This window comes from Neofelis nebulosa, chromosome 4 (assembly GCF_028018385.1).
Source record: "Neofelis nebulosa isolate mNeoNeb1 chromosome 4, mNeoNeb1.pri, whole genome shotgun sequence".
NCBI classification, from domain to species: domain Eukaryota; kingdom Metazoa; phylum Chordata; class Mammalia; order Carnivora; family Felidae; genus Neofelis; species Neofelis nebulosa.
This window is the reverse complement of record NC_080785.1, coordinates 90,359,103-90,373,431: the sequence shown is the minus strand read 5'-3', so window position 1 is coordinate 90,373,431 and position 14,329 is coordinate 90,359,103. Positions and strand designations below refer to the sequence as shown.

General features: G+C 42.9%; 1 protein-coding gene across 16 annotated transcripts in view; it reads left to right on the top strand.

The window, feature by feature from the left end:
• Positions 1 to 14,329, top strand: part of SRPK2 (SRSF protein kinase 2) — a 257,069-nt gene that overhangs the window by 217,838 nt on the left and 24,902 nt on the right. For all 16 annotated transcript variants that reach the window (XM_058728741.1, XM_058728746.1, XM_058728745.1 and 13 more), the window contains 3 exons: positions 10,935 to 11,100; positions 12,261 to 12,286; positions 13,765 to 14,011. In XM_058728741.1, the coding sequence (XP_058584724.1) occupies positions 10,935 to 11,100; positions 12,261 to 12,286; positions 13,765 to 14,011 (439 nt within the window). The remainder of the gene's footprint in view (positions 1 to 10,934; positions 11,101 to 12,260; positions 12,287 to 13,764; positions 14,012 to 14,329) is intronic.

Genomic DNA, 14,329 nt, shown 5'->3' with positions numbered 1-14,329 from the left:
GCCTGCTTCGGATTCTGTGTCTCCCTCTCTCTCTGTCCCTCCCCCGCTTATGCTCTGTCTCTCTCTCTGTCAAAATAAATAAAAACATTTAAAAATTTTTAAAAATAAAAGTTGTATAGGGAGTATTGTATTAGATTTGTATTTTGTTCAATTGCCTTGACAAAAGAAAACCTCTAGCTGGGGTCTGGTTCGGTTATGATGTTCCTGCAAATATTTCTAGAATGAAAATATACACATATCAGAGATCTGGTAATGAGAAATGTTTACCAGATTCAGTTTTCTGTATGGGATATATCAGTCTGTGCTCCTCATTGCCTTGCTAGCCTAAATTAGGAAAGTTGGAGATATGACTTACTCTGAATTATCTGTTCTGACATCATGGATAATTGCCCAGGATAATGCTGCAAAGGAAGTAATATTGGGGGGTGGGGGGGTGGAGGGGGCGGGGGTTGTTGCTTGGTTTGCTTGAGAAGAGGATTAGGTGATTTGGTGCCCTTCTCTTGTCCCCAGGGCCCAGAGCTTGAGCAAGACCTGCTCAGGGGTTTCCAGACCTGAAATACAGGCCTCAGTTCAGAATTCTTACATAGGTAAAGAATCAGGGAATGGTTTACAATTAAGAATTGTGAATTCAAGAGAAGCCTACAAGAGAACCTTCCTTACAATTGTAGTATAGATAGTATTTGCACATATGCATATAAGTAGGTTTTTAACTTTTGAAATTGTGTATAGGTAGCATTGTTGAGTCAGCCTGAGTGTTCACCATTTACGTTTATCTCTTTGCAGTGCAAATTGGCAGCTTGTCTTCTAACATTATATATGTTACACAGGAAGAGAGGCTGGAGGGAGAGGGGCTCTTTGCCTTGGCTTATACAGTGGAATGCTGTACTTGTACATAGTATTATGTTAGGTATACAGACTTGTGGCCAGATTTTGTTTAATAATATCTGTTCCCCTTTAGACTTTAGATAGTAGCACTTTAGTATTTTAACATGGTTAATAGCTCAAATGAAAAAACAATTTCCCTTTAACATGGTGTGGGAGGGGGGTTGTGATTAACGCCAGTTGGAGTTTTTCAATCCCTAAATAACACTTCAGTATTTATAACTATCAGTGGCAACTCTAAACTCTGAAACAAATCATCTTGTTACAACTCTGAAAAAATTTCTTAATTACCTCTGATAAACCCTGAAAATATTAAGATTTACTTATTCTAACAAAAAGTAAATAATTTGAGAAATACCGCCTTGCATATATTTCACGTAGGGTCTGTCTTTCCCTTGAACCCCGTACTTTGAAAGATATGTGCAGTTGCCACAGCGACTGACCATGTCACAACTCAGGCTGGGCAGTGAAGGAAGGTGACTTCCCAGAGGAACCATTCGTATTTATTTTGTGTTCCAGAAAAGGGAAACAAAATGTAGCCTTTCATAGCAAATGAAAGAGTCTGTAAATCTAAAGATGAAATCCTTGGGGTTTAATGGAATTTTAGTGGGTACTTGCTGAATGAACAAATGATTTTAATGACTGTGTTATCCTCAGTGTAATTCACATACACTGTGCTTTGCAGGCTGAGAACTCGAGTGTTCCACTGGTCTAAAATTTCAAGATGCAGTTTTCATTTTCTGTACTTAGTTATTGTAGGCAGTATTAGAAGTTTTGTGTTTATGTGTGTGTGTGTGTGTGTGTGTGTGTGTATATATATATATATATATATATTTTTTTTTTTTTTTAAGAAGAATATGGAATCTGGATTTCCCCCCCTAAATTTGTAGCTTTCAAAGCAGTAAATTGATATATATCCCAGTTAATAATCTATATATCTGAGTTTCCCTTCATTCCCTTTGATTCAGTCTGTGGATTCAGTATTTTAATCCTTTATTAATAGACCTCACAGTTACATTGCTTCCCAGAACCAGACTAGGTACACCAGCTTTCTAATACCCTTCCATTGTGTGGCCTCCTTTGCCTTCAGTCAGGCTAACCCTGTGTGACTCACCCCTGTCAACTGTCATTTGCCGTGCTTCAGTTGTCACCTAGGCATCGGGTCTTTGACTCCCAATCTTTCTGCTTCCAGCGCCATCATCCTTAGTTCAGGCCCTTATCACCTCCAGCCAGTCCTCTCCTTCTCTCTCCTCTCCCAGAGGCTGTTCCGCTTCCCTGTCCCAGGTTTTTCTCCGTTCCATTGGCAGTTACCTTCCAAAATGAAACTTTGCTTCAGTAATTCGCACTTTGCATTTAGAAACCTCTAGTACCTCTCCATTGCCTGTTGACTAAAGCCTAACTGCTCGTTGTTCACTCTCAGGAAGCAACGTGTGGGGTGATTAAAGAGCTTGGGTTTTGGTGTCAGATGTGTCTTTCTCAATGCTAAGGACCTCAGCTTAGTTCCTTAGCCTCCTTACGCCACAATTGCATCATGAATGAAGTGAGAATAATAATGGTACCTTCCTTGCTAGATTATTGTTACAACGTAAAGGGATACTACTATTGATTATTACAAATTTTTAAGTTGATTTACTTATGCCGAGAGCGTGCTGGAGAGAGTGAAAGAGAGCATGAGTGGAGAGGGGCAGGAAGCGAGGGAGAGAGATTATCCCAAGCAGGCTCCAAGCTGTCTGCACAAGCCTGATGTGGGGCTCGAACCCACAGATGGTGAGATTATGACCTGAACCAAAACCAAGAGTCGGACGCTTACCCAGCTGAGCCACCCAGAAGGCCTGATTATTACAAATTTTTATTCAGGGCTTAGTATGTGCCAGGCATAGTTGTAAGTACTTTGCAATTTTTCATTCATTGAGTATTCATAGTAACTCTGCAAAATAGGTATTTTTACCCTTCTTGATTTTATGGGAGAGGAACTGAGGCATTGAGAGGTTAAGTAACTCACTCCTAGTTAGGAATTAACTTAAAAAGTAGTAAGCTGTGGAACCGGAATTCATACCCAGGTGGTCTGGCTCTGGAGGTCTTGTGTTTAGCATTTTGCCCAGCAGCATATACACCATTGGAATTGTATTTGGCCTAATGTCCGATAACATTTAAATCACTGTTCTTCCAATGAACCTATTTATGGGTTTCTGCCATCTGGTATCGGCCCGTATTTCCCCTTGCAAACCCTGATTCAGCTTTTGTCTCCTAGCAGGTGATTTTTTTTTCCCATTAAGTAATCTTAAAAAAAATTTTTTTTTAATGTTTATTTATTTTTGAGACAGAGAGAGACAGAGCATGAATGGGGGAGGGGCAGAGAGAGAGAGAGACACACACAGAATCGGAAGCAGGCTCCAGGCTCTGAGCCATCAGCCCAGAGCCTGACGCGGGGCTCGAACTCACGAACCGTGAGATCGTGACCTGAGCTGAAGTTGGACGCTCAACCGACTGAGCCTGGGTGGCGCCTGGGTGGCGCCCCCATTAAGTAATCTTTTAAAGAAAATAAGTAATACATGTGAGTGTTCTAAAATGTATGTCCTTCAGATACCCAGTTTCTCTCCTAGAGCCAACCAAGTTACCAATCTCTTATGAATATTCAAAAATGCCCAGGTGTTTGTAAATACATGTTGATTTACCGGAATTTTTATTCATAAATGGTTACCAGTTTCATTTTGTAGGTATTTTAGAGAAAGTTATTCACCTTGCCAGTTTTTTTTTTTTAGCTGCACATCTTTGATCACTTCCTTTGTCTTAGGTTCCTGAAAATACCATCTTTTCTTTTCTGCCCATGTTTTTAAAGACTCAACCAAAATTTTCCTTCTGTGACAAAGTCTTCCCCAGTTCAAAATGCTATTTCTGCCCTCCTCAGTATGCCTGCGGCCTGCATTGGGTCCTTCCCTAATGATTGTGGAGTCTTACAGCACGAGCCACAGTTCGACAGGCCTGGCACAAGACATTTGGACTGGGTAATTCTTTGTCATGGGGACCTGCCTTGTGCATTGTAGGGTGTTGCCAGCCGACTAGATGTCTGTATCAGCTGCCATCGCCGCACCTGTGACCATTGAAAGCGTCTCTAAGCTTTGTCACGTGTCCCCGAGGAGGCAGAATTCCCTCCTGTTGAGAACCTGGAACAGGGGAAAGTGCAGTGGATACATGCCTTGCCAATAGACTTCACTTCAAATAATAACTTGGGCACTTACTGTTTTGTGACGCTGATCGGACCACATAGCCTCTGTGAGCCTGTTTTCGCATTTGTAAAATTGGGATGATAGTACATAACTTGTGTCTTTATTGTGGAGATTATTATGGAGGGACTGCTGATAAAGCATCCAGCGCGGCGACCGGCGCAAAGTAGCCACTGTGTCTTCCCACCTGCCTTGTGAGCTCTCAGAGTGACGCATCGTGTGTGAGTTCTCTTTGCTGCTTCTTCATGCAGTAGGTGGTCAAAGGATGTTTGTGACTGGTTGTCTTTCCTTAAATGAAGGGAGAAGTGTATGTTTCTCTTTTTACTCTACAAAATGGCTCACTTGCTGTGATTTGATGGGCTTGTAGACAACACTACCACCTGTTGATCATTTTAAAACTAATGACATAGTTGAATCATCTGCTTTTTCAAGGCTTCTGATACACTGTTACCAGTCCTTTGGTCAGTTCTTAGCCGTCCTCAGGTAGCCCTGGTGACCTGGTTCTGGGTCGGAGAAGGGCCGTGCTGGTGGCTTCTGGGATGCCGTGGGCAGCCCCTGCCTTCCCCCAGGCTGCTGCACTGGCTCAGTTGTGGACTCTTGTGGGTGTCTGTTCACCCCCCAGCTTTCAATTTTTTCTTCTTTTTAAATCAGCTTTATTGAGGTCTATTTCATGTGTCGCTTTTATTTCTGAATCCAGAGGAAGAAAAAGGATGCTAGTGTTGGCCGTGTTTATTTGTGGTGCATTAAAGGTCTGCAGGTGATGTGGCTTCTTCAAATGCTGTTGCTCTTCTTTAAATGTTTATTTTTTATTTTATTTTTGAGAGAAACAGGGCACAAGCAGGGGAGGGGCAGAGAGAGAGGGAGACACAGAACCCAAAGCAGGCTCCAGGCTCCAGCTGTGAGTACAGAGCCCGATGTGGGGCTTGAACTCACAAACCTCAAGATCGTGACCTGAGCTGAAGTCAGATGCTTAACTCACTGAGCCACCCAGGCGCCCAACTGTTGCTCCTCTTTGAATGTGGCTTTGATTCTCTTCTATATTGAAAAGGTAGCTGATGTTCTACTTTTGTAAACTTTATGGTTTACTTCATTGTCCTTTACAGGAGCCCTGTTAAGAAGTGGCTTCTTGGTAAGGTCAAGGCCCTGGTTTTTGGTGACTTTGCTACAGTACTGGAAAAATTAGCAGTTACAGGTTGTAGCTCTGGATTTTTAAACTATTATTTTACTCTTTTCTGTAGCCATGATGGTCACAGGCAGTTCCTGTGCTCTTTAGACGCCCACTGTTTGAAGCACTGTGTTTGTATTATGCTGCCCAGTCTCCACCACACCCTGATGAGGCCAGAGAGGTCACCACCTCCACTCTATAGAGGGCACTTCACAGGGTAAAAATCTTCCCTAAGCCCCACAGTTACTGGCGTGCGGCAGGGGGCAAGATTTGAATTCAGGTGGTGTAATTCCAGAACCCATTCTCTCAACTGCAGGGTGCTCTGAAGTGTCTACGTAGAAAGGTCTGGGAGCATTTAAATTGTAGCATGTCTTTGTGAAAAGTGTGCATTCACGTCTCTGTGTGGTAAATGGTTCTCTTTGCCTTAATAGGAGGGCTGGCAGATTGTTAAAAAGTAGAACCATTGGATTTTATTTACAAAGTAATTGGTAATCAGCATGGCATGTGTAAGCTGAGGGATTTATAAAATGCAGGGCGTTTCCAACGCCGCTGCGCCCCCCCCCCCTCCCCGTGGGGCAGGAGCCCTGGGGGCATAGGAAGAGCCTGGCCCTACCTGGGCCAGCTGACTCACCTCTTATCACTGCTTTGGTCTACACTTAGCATCTATTTGCCATTTCATTTATTCTGCTGCTCCTAGTGATCAGCGAATTCATTATCACTGTGCCAGTTTTCAATTATAGAACAGAAGACTAATTTTAAGTTGGTAAACACTTTCACGTTCTTGGGTTTATTCTTCGTGGTGATACATATTCTGACCTAACTTGGGATTCTCCTCAGAATGTTGGGTCGTCAACTCAGGAAGGTGGTGCAGTGGCTCCCTTTGAAGAGCAGTGAGCCTCGTGCCCAGCTCGCTCTGTGCCGTGTGGTCTCCATGCTGGGCACGTTGGCTTGCTCTTTAGTCCCAACTACGTTTAGAGGCATCACGGCAGGGTTTTCTCATGAATTCTCAGTAGTGAGAGTTAGAACACGGAGCAGAATGCTGGTTCGGGACAAAGCAAACAAGGACAGTGCCCACTGAGACTTTTGCCTGCATGTGCATCCAGTTCTTGCCCCCTCTGTTGAGCTGGGATTCCCACAGTCCTCCATTCAGTTGAACACCACAATTGCCAGAAGCAGGTTGTAGGGTTTACCTCGTATGTGTTGAATGAGGAAGAGAAATCCAGTGGGAACCTTAGCTTTTCTAGTGGGGAAGTTTCTAGGCTTGAGGAGAGCCCTTCTGGTGTTTCTGTGCACACCACGAGGGGTTACTGTCTCGGTGAAAGGCTCCTGCATGGGCCAGCCCCTCTGGCTACCATTTGGGCTTCCCTCCGTGCTGCATTAGCAAGGCCTTACTCACAGAATTAGGGGCAGGCCGAGTCTCCTGGCCCCATGTCCTTTGTTCAGGTGGGGGAGGAAGGAAGTCCCCATGTGGTAACCAGAGTCAGAAAATAATTTGGGAAGTTGCTCTCATTCTGTTTGTCTTCACAATTTAGGATTTGGGGGGAAGAAGCTGTGCTTTCTGGGTGGTAAGCAGAGCGAGGGACACAGCCCTGAGAGAAGTTCCCACATTACTCTTGACCTACCCCTCCTCTTGTATCTGCACGATTACGGGACCCATTGTAGCAAGCCGTGGTAGGGAGGAGTAGGTTTATGTCATTCACGCCAGTAATAGATGATCTCACCATCCTCACAGGTATAGAGAAAGAAGCCCTGGAGACGGTCTTGACAAGCGTCTTATTTTACGGATGAATCTGAGGTCAGGGAAGGGGACTCGCTCTGAGCCATAGCTAATCTGTTTCTGAACTGGAACCGGGGGCTCCTGGCTCCCAGCCCTGGTCTCTGCTTCACGGCTGTGCTGCCGCTCACCTGCGGGTCTGGCTTCACAAGGAGAGAACTGGCCCTACTCCTGGGCGGTGTGATCTGGCTCCTCCGAGTGTGAGGTCCTGCCCAGTCCCTGGCCCGTCTGTGCTTGGATTATCTCTGCTCTCATGGCGGCTGTAGATTTTCGCAGAAGGCAGTCGGAGGGTGTCTCTGCAGCCTCTGCTGCCTCCTGCTGATGAGGCGAAGTATGTGTTTTTCTTTTTAGGCAATAAAGGCAAATAAACTGTGCCTGGCAAGTGAAGGAAAACTTGGGGAATTGCTAAAGCCTTTTCTGAACTCTTTTTTTTTTTTTTCAGGTTTTGCAAGAGAAGATCTACCTATGGGCATGTAGCTTATTCACTGCTTTTCTCTTTTTTGTGCATCATCATAGATGCTCTGCTTAAATGGTTAGGAGATTGCCCATCATTACTTTAGTGATTCTGGGGCTCTTTATTGCTTAAAACTTCATTAAGAAAAGAAATGCTATCTTTAAAAATAACACCATTCTTTTTAGTCTATAGCTAAAGGCTTTTTAAAAATATGTAGTCCAGAACTAAAGGAAATTACTAAACCACAATTTCACTGCTGGGATGTAGCACAGAACGTATCAGGTATAGCCCATTCACATGCCAAGTGGGAGAAGGGAGACCCAGAGAAGTTTATTAAGTGACTTAACGAAGTTATAGTTACTTAGTCAATACCAGTACAAGTGTTGTGACTTAGTTCAGTTCTGTCCTTTATTTGGAGCTTCCTATAAGCTAAACTTTGTTTTTTGTAGGTTTTCCATAGGTTATTTCTAATTCCTACCATATTTCTATTTAGTAGATATATACACACACCTCTCCCCCTTTTATGAATATGGAAGTGGAAGCTCAGACAGTACTTTGCCCAGTGAGAGAATGTTCTGGTTAAGTACTTTGTCCAGTGAGAGAATGATCTGGCAGCAGTGTAGGACTGGTGTGAATCCCAAGGTCGTGTTTTAACACCATACTTACTGTGTCCCTTAATTATTTCCTTGAAGATTTGCATTATCTTAGTTAATTAATTTGTCCTAGGGGTCAAGTCTTTCACTGGGTTCATTGTCAGACGTTATAAGCTCTGCTTCTTAAGGAAGGATAACCCAAAGGAGTGTAACTGCAGATATTTTAAAAATCTGGTACCTTAAGTTCTTGCTGGGAACACTTTGTTCATCTCAAGTGCCTCCTGGTCACTGGCAACCCCTAGGAACACATTTGAATACTGGCTCGTGTTAACTCTTACTTGTGTGGCCTCCCACACAGTGAAACAGCCTGATCTCCGTGAAGGAGCTCAGGTGGAGAAATAGGAGAGCCTTGAGCATGGAATGGAGGTGGAGAGATGGGGACATTTTTACTTGGAGTTTATATTTGATAATGGAAATGCAGTTTCAGTTGGGATAATTTTAAACTGTTTAAATTTTCTCAAAAAATCTTGTTCGTTTGCCCTCCATAGGTTAGAAATCATCACTGTTCCTGTCCATTAATTTCTTAGAATTCTTCTCAGAATCTCTCATTATTCAGATATTAAAATTCCCTGCATTATTTCAGTTTGAAGAAGATGCACGGATGTCGGTGAAGAGCATATAGGCCCATTGGATTGTGCTCCTGTCTGCATTATAACTTTATTCTTTAAGGAAAGACTCTTTTTAAAGAGTCTTTCTTACTGGTCCTTTGATATTTCAAACATAATTTAAATGTTCTAATTACAGTATAATTGCAAACATTAAATATTCTTTTTAAGGTAAGACAAGGGTCTTTCCTTCTCTTACTCTAGTTCTATCTGGTTTACTGTTTGGGTACTTACTAGGCACTTGTCAAGAGCTCATTAAATTTTGTTTGCTGTAGCCATGGTTCATCTTGGTTTCTTTTTGGCTGGTCCCTCTCCCTTCAGGCATAAGACAGTAAGCCCTCTGACTGTAAGCCCCTTGGAGACAGGGGGCTTTCTTTATTGCTGTTGTCAGACACTTCAAACCAGGTACATGACCTGTTCCAGGAATTTGACTGATGCTTGGTCAGCGAAGTCATGTAAGAATCCTTCCTAGGGAAAGTTACTTTCGATGAGTATAGGGATTTTCATCCTGTTTAAGAGATGGGTCTTCCTTTTTTCATTTTCCTTTTGAAACCTCTGTCCCCTCATATCCTAATACTGTCATCTGTTAAGGTTGTTTAGCCAGATACAGTAGAAGCATTGGGCTCTTGCTGAGAACTTACTAGAATTGGATAAAACCATGTATCTTCTCGTCTTTTTCCCCACTTCTGTTGTGAACAAATACCCTAAATGATTTAAAGTGTATGATGACACTGGGGCTCCTGGGTGGCTCTGGTTAAGTGTCTGATTTCAGCTCAGGTCATGATCTCACGGTTTGTGGGTTCAAGCCCTGTGTTGGGCTCTATGCTGACAGCTCAGAACCTGGAGCCTGCTTTGGATTCTTTGTCTCCCTCTCTCTCTGCCCATCCCCTGCTCGTGCTCTGTCTCTCTCTGTCTCTCAAGAAATAAATGTTGAAAAAAAAATTTTTAAGTGTATGGTATTTATTAAATGCTAATGTTTATTGAGTGGTAGAATTTCTAATGTATAGGAACACAATGGGGATATTTTAAAAAATATTTTTGCTTATGGAAAGAATTGAAAGAATTCCTCTCTTGAAATAATTTGAGAAAAACTGGCTTTGTATTTAGGTCACTGCTCTTTAAGTTTTGTGGGTCTTGTTTTTGTTGATACTTTGTTTCAGCAGTTTTAGTGGATACTAAGGCTATTTAATCCTCTTTTTCTGCAATATTAAAAATGCATACACATCATTAGACATCATGGAAGTGCCTATCAGTGAGATACACACTTTGTACCCAGTAGGGTGACTAAAATTAAAACGACAGCAAAGTGTAGGCCATGACGAGGGAGTTGGAACCCTTATACACTGCTAGTGGGAATGTGAAATGGTGTGACCACTGAATAAAACAGCATAGCAGTTTGTCAGAAGAGTCACCATATAACCTAACAATTACACTCCCAGGTATATATCCAAGAAAAATGAAAACGTGTCCACACAGAAACTCATGCCTGAATGTTCATAGCAATATTATTTATAATAGCCAAAAAGTGGAAACAACCCAAATATCCATCAGGTGAATGGCTAAACAAAGGATAGCATAACCAGCAGAACATTATTTGGCAATTAAAGGAAGTACTTAATACATGCTACACACGGATGGACTCTCAAAACATTATGCCAGTTACACAAGACCATTTTGTATGATTCCATTTATATAAAATGTCCAGAACCAGCAAATGTATGGCGAAAGAAAGTAGACTAGTGGTTGCCTAAGGCTGGAGGAGCTGGAAGAGATGGAGAATGAGTGCCAGTGGGTGTGGTGTTTCTTTTTTCCGTGATAAAAATGTTGTAATTAACATGTGGTGATGGTTGCACATCTACAAACCATTGAATTGTCCACCTAAAAGGGTGAATTGTATGTAAATTACATCTCAGTAAAGTTGTTATACAAAAGTATATTTATAGATGCATTTGCTTCCATGAGCATAAATTTACCTCCAGAATGATACACATTGGTTGCTTATGGGAGGGCTCTGGGCTCCTTTCGGGGCCGGAGCAGGAGGGAGATTTTTACTAGATACCGTTTGTGCTTTGTGATTATGTTACATAATTTACAAGGAAATGTTGAACATTACTGTTCAATAGTAATGTTGAAAGGTATTAATAACCCATCTCTTCTCTTGATTTTACTCTGACCAGGTCCTTCAGGGGTTAGATTATCTACACAGTAAGTGCAAGATCATTCATACGGACATAAAGCCGGAGAACATCCTGATGTGTGTGGATGATGCATATGTGCGAAGAATGGCAGCTGAGGCCACCGAGTGGCAGAAAGCAGGTGCTCCTCCTCCTTCGGGGTCTGCAGGTGAGGGAGCTGAAGCAGCTTTGTTTCATTTTGTTTGGAGGCACTGAGAGCCTGCAGAATTGCACACTGAAGGTAGTTGAGTCAAGCACGTACATTAGGGACTTTCATAAGAGCCTGATTGCTAGAAATGATGAGACCTTTTTCTTGAAAAGGAAGGTGCCCCAATTATTATGCTGTCATACACCTAACTTCGTCTTCCCTTAAAAGATCATATGAAATCTTACGTGCTGCTTCACCTATGCGTGAACGTTTTCTTACGCTGCAGGCTTCTCTGCAGAGGCGTATATAGTAACGGGTTACTTGTAGCCGGCCTGTAGTCATCAGATTTTTTTTTCTAGTTTTAGGTTTGTTAGAACGTTTCCCAGTCTCCAGTTAGTCTACATCAACCTGAGTCCAGCTGGTAGCTTTGGAGTGCGTTACAAAAGACCCTAGGGTGGGAGAAGACCAAATGTCTTTATTGGCCTGTAGAGTTTCACATCGGGTTTTTACAAGGTATAGTGGCTGCAGCAAAGTGTTGACCACTTTGACCATGTCTGCACATTGTCTGCGCCCTAGTGTGTTGTCAGGCAAGCGTGCTGGCTGAGGGGCTAAAGTCCTGCCTCTCCCGGGGCTCTGGGAGATGCACCACCTCCTACTCTCGTTTTTTACTGTTTTTTGAGATCATGGAACCATAGTCTGTCAAGCTGTGGCTGCTCACAGAGGCTGGTCATGCGATTTCTGGAATACTTGCTGCAGTATTTGATTTATTTCAACTGTATACACTTGCCAAATAGTTGTCAAACACAGATGTACATCCTCTAATCTAAATTGTTCATTGTCTGTAGAACAAATTTAGATGACGGTGTGACATTTGTGAACTCTTCTCCATTTTCGTATCAGTGCTTTGGATTTGAAATAAATGGGTATTTAATTTTAGACAAATAAGAAAAATGGCTCCATATGAACAACGACTGCTGTGCCTTTTAAGAGCCAGTCATTCATTTGAGTTGGAAAAACTTCCTTTAGATCTGTATGATTAAGAAGCACTGAGGTTAAACAGTTTTCCAGCTGGATAGCAATTAAAAGACAATAATTACTTTTCGTTTTACAATTCAGATAACCTACCTAAAGATATATGTCTGTTTTCCTCTAAACATTCATTTTGTTTCATTTTGTTTTAGTGAGTACGGCTCCACAGCAAAAACCTGTAAGTACTTTATTCCACACACACTTCTACTCACCTTCTTGTTAAAAGCAGCTGTTCCTTATTGAGCTTTTCAAGTTGTAACATTAGTTTCTGCTGCTTTTCGCAATGATTTTTTCATTTAAGGTTGTTTGGGAATATGGATTGTACCTTTCTTTGTTCCCTTCTCAACTGTAGGTGTTTAATACGTGTTAGTGTAAAGGGCGGGCATGTTTACAAATGCTGTGTATCCTTGAATAGATGAGACGTACCGCTTTGACAAGTCGAAGGGATTTTTTAGAGTTGGGATAGTTAGAGCCCTTCCACGTTTGATCTTTATTTTCCCTGAGCACTTTCTGGGGTGCCGTTGGCAGAGTCTGGTGAAAGGGGTGATGTGGTCGAGATCGGGCTTGAAGTGTGATTATTACAAAAACACTTAACATTACTTCTGATTTGCCTCCAAGATCCCTGTTTTTCTGAAGCTTGTACTCTAATGTGTTTTCCAGCTGGTAGTTATGTATAAAAGAGTACTGTGTATTTTGTGGTCCATTCAAATGAAACGAGGTGCTTGGAATTCAGTCTTACCCCATTGTCCCTAAACCCGCTTAGTTCCAGTAGAGGATAGAGTGTATATGTCTTGAGTTGATGAGTCATGTGCAAGTCTTGAAAGCACTTTACGAACCAGAAGCACTTGAAAGGAAATGCGCTGCCAGGAGCCCTCACTTGGGAGTGGAAGTCCCAGTGCAGGCGGGAACTATAGTGATGATGCCACCTGGCTCGCTGCACGGCCCGGTCCCTGCCTGCAGCCCTCCTGTGGCTCGAGCAGCTTGTTTCGATTATTGACTCCGTGGAGAGACTGGAGGCTGTCGTTGCCAGCACTTTCCAAGTCATGTGGCCCTGATCGCAGGCAGACTGAAACTGTGGCTTTTTCTTTTTTTCCCTTTACTTCGTACACTCGTTTTTGACAGTTTTTGCCGTCTCGGCTGTTGATAACAACAGCTCCGTGTGTGAGACCCGAACACAAACAGAGCTGTTGACCAACAGTGACTGAAACCCACTTGTTTTGGCAAGGTCTTCTTTCATGGCTGAGAGTTGGGCGAGACCGGAAGGACAGGGGATGTTGTTAGCTTGTATACGGGCAGCAGCCAGTAAAACTTGGAAGGGGTGCTACTTGTCGAAAGGCCAGAGTACCTCAGCATATTCTGCTGTGCTCAGCGTTTAAATGAAATAGCCTTCCTGGATTGGAGCCGTGTCCTCTGAGGGCAGGGCCTGCTGGCAGTCCCCTTCCATGATGGTAGGCGGCGCTGGTTTCTTTTTTCCGGTTTTACTGCGACCCTACACACGAGATCGATCTCCTCTGTGGGCATATTTGGTTGTAATAAATAACTCAGGCCTGGAAAACAGGATTGGTTGGGGCTTGCCACGCCACTCACACTCGCACTCTTGTGTAGTGCTTTAAAAAGGAGCAAACTGACCTGTGGTGTTTTCTTAACATGTTGTAGATAGGAAAAATATCTAAGAACAAAAAGAAAAAACTGAAAAAGAAGCAGAAAAGGCAGGCTGAGTTGCTGGAAAAGCGCCTGCAGGAAATAGAAGAATTGGAGCGAGAAGCAGAAAGGAAAATCATAGAAGAAAACATCTCATCCGCTGTACCTTCCAATGAACAAGACGAGGAGTACTGTCCAGAGGGGAAGCTCAAAACTGCTGGCTTAGAGGATGCAGCCGAGGGCGAGCCTGCGAATGACAAGGGTCCGTCTGCACGGGGTCCTGGCGCTTCATTAGTGGGCACCCACCAGGTCCCCACCCTGGTGGGCTTGGTGTCACTGCTTCATATGTGAGGATTGGGGAACATGGGAATCTGTCTGCCACTTCATTTGTAAAATGAATGCTAGGAATACGTTAGTATTTCAAAACACTTTTTTAAAAATGGAAAATGTCTACCTGACACCACATCTCGAGCATGCTAATGAATGTTCTTTATTTTGTAATTAACTTTTACCCTAACAGTAATGGACCCACATTTTCTAAAGATTGTAGAAGAGAGGGTAGAAGTGGAAATAGTCCCTT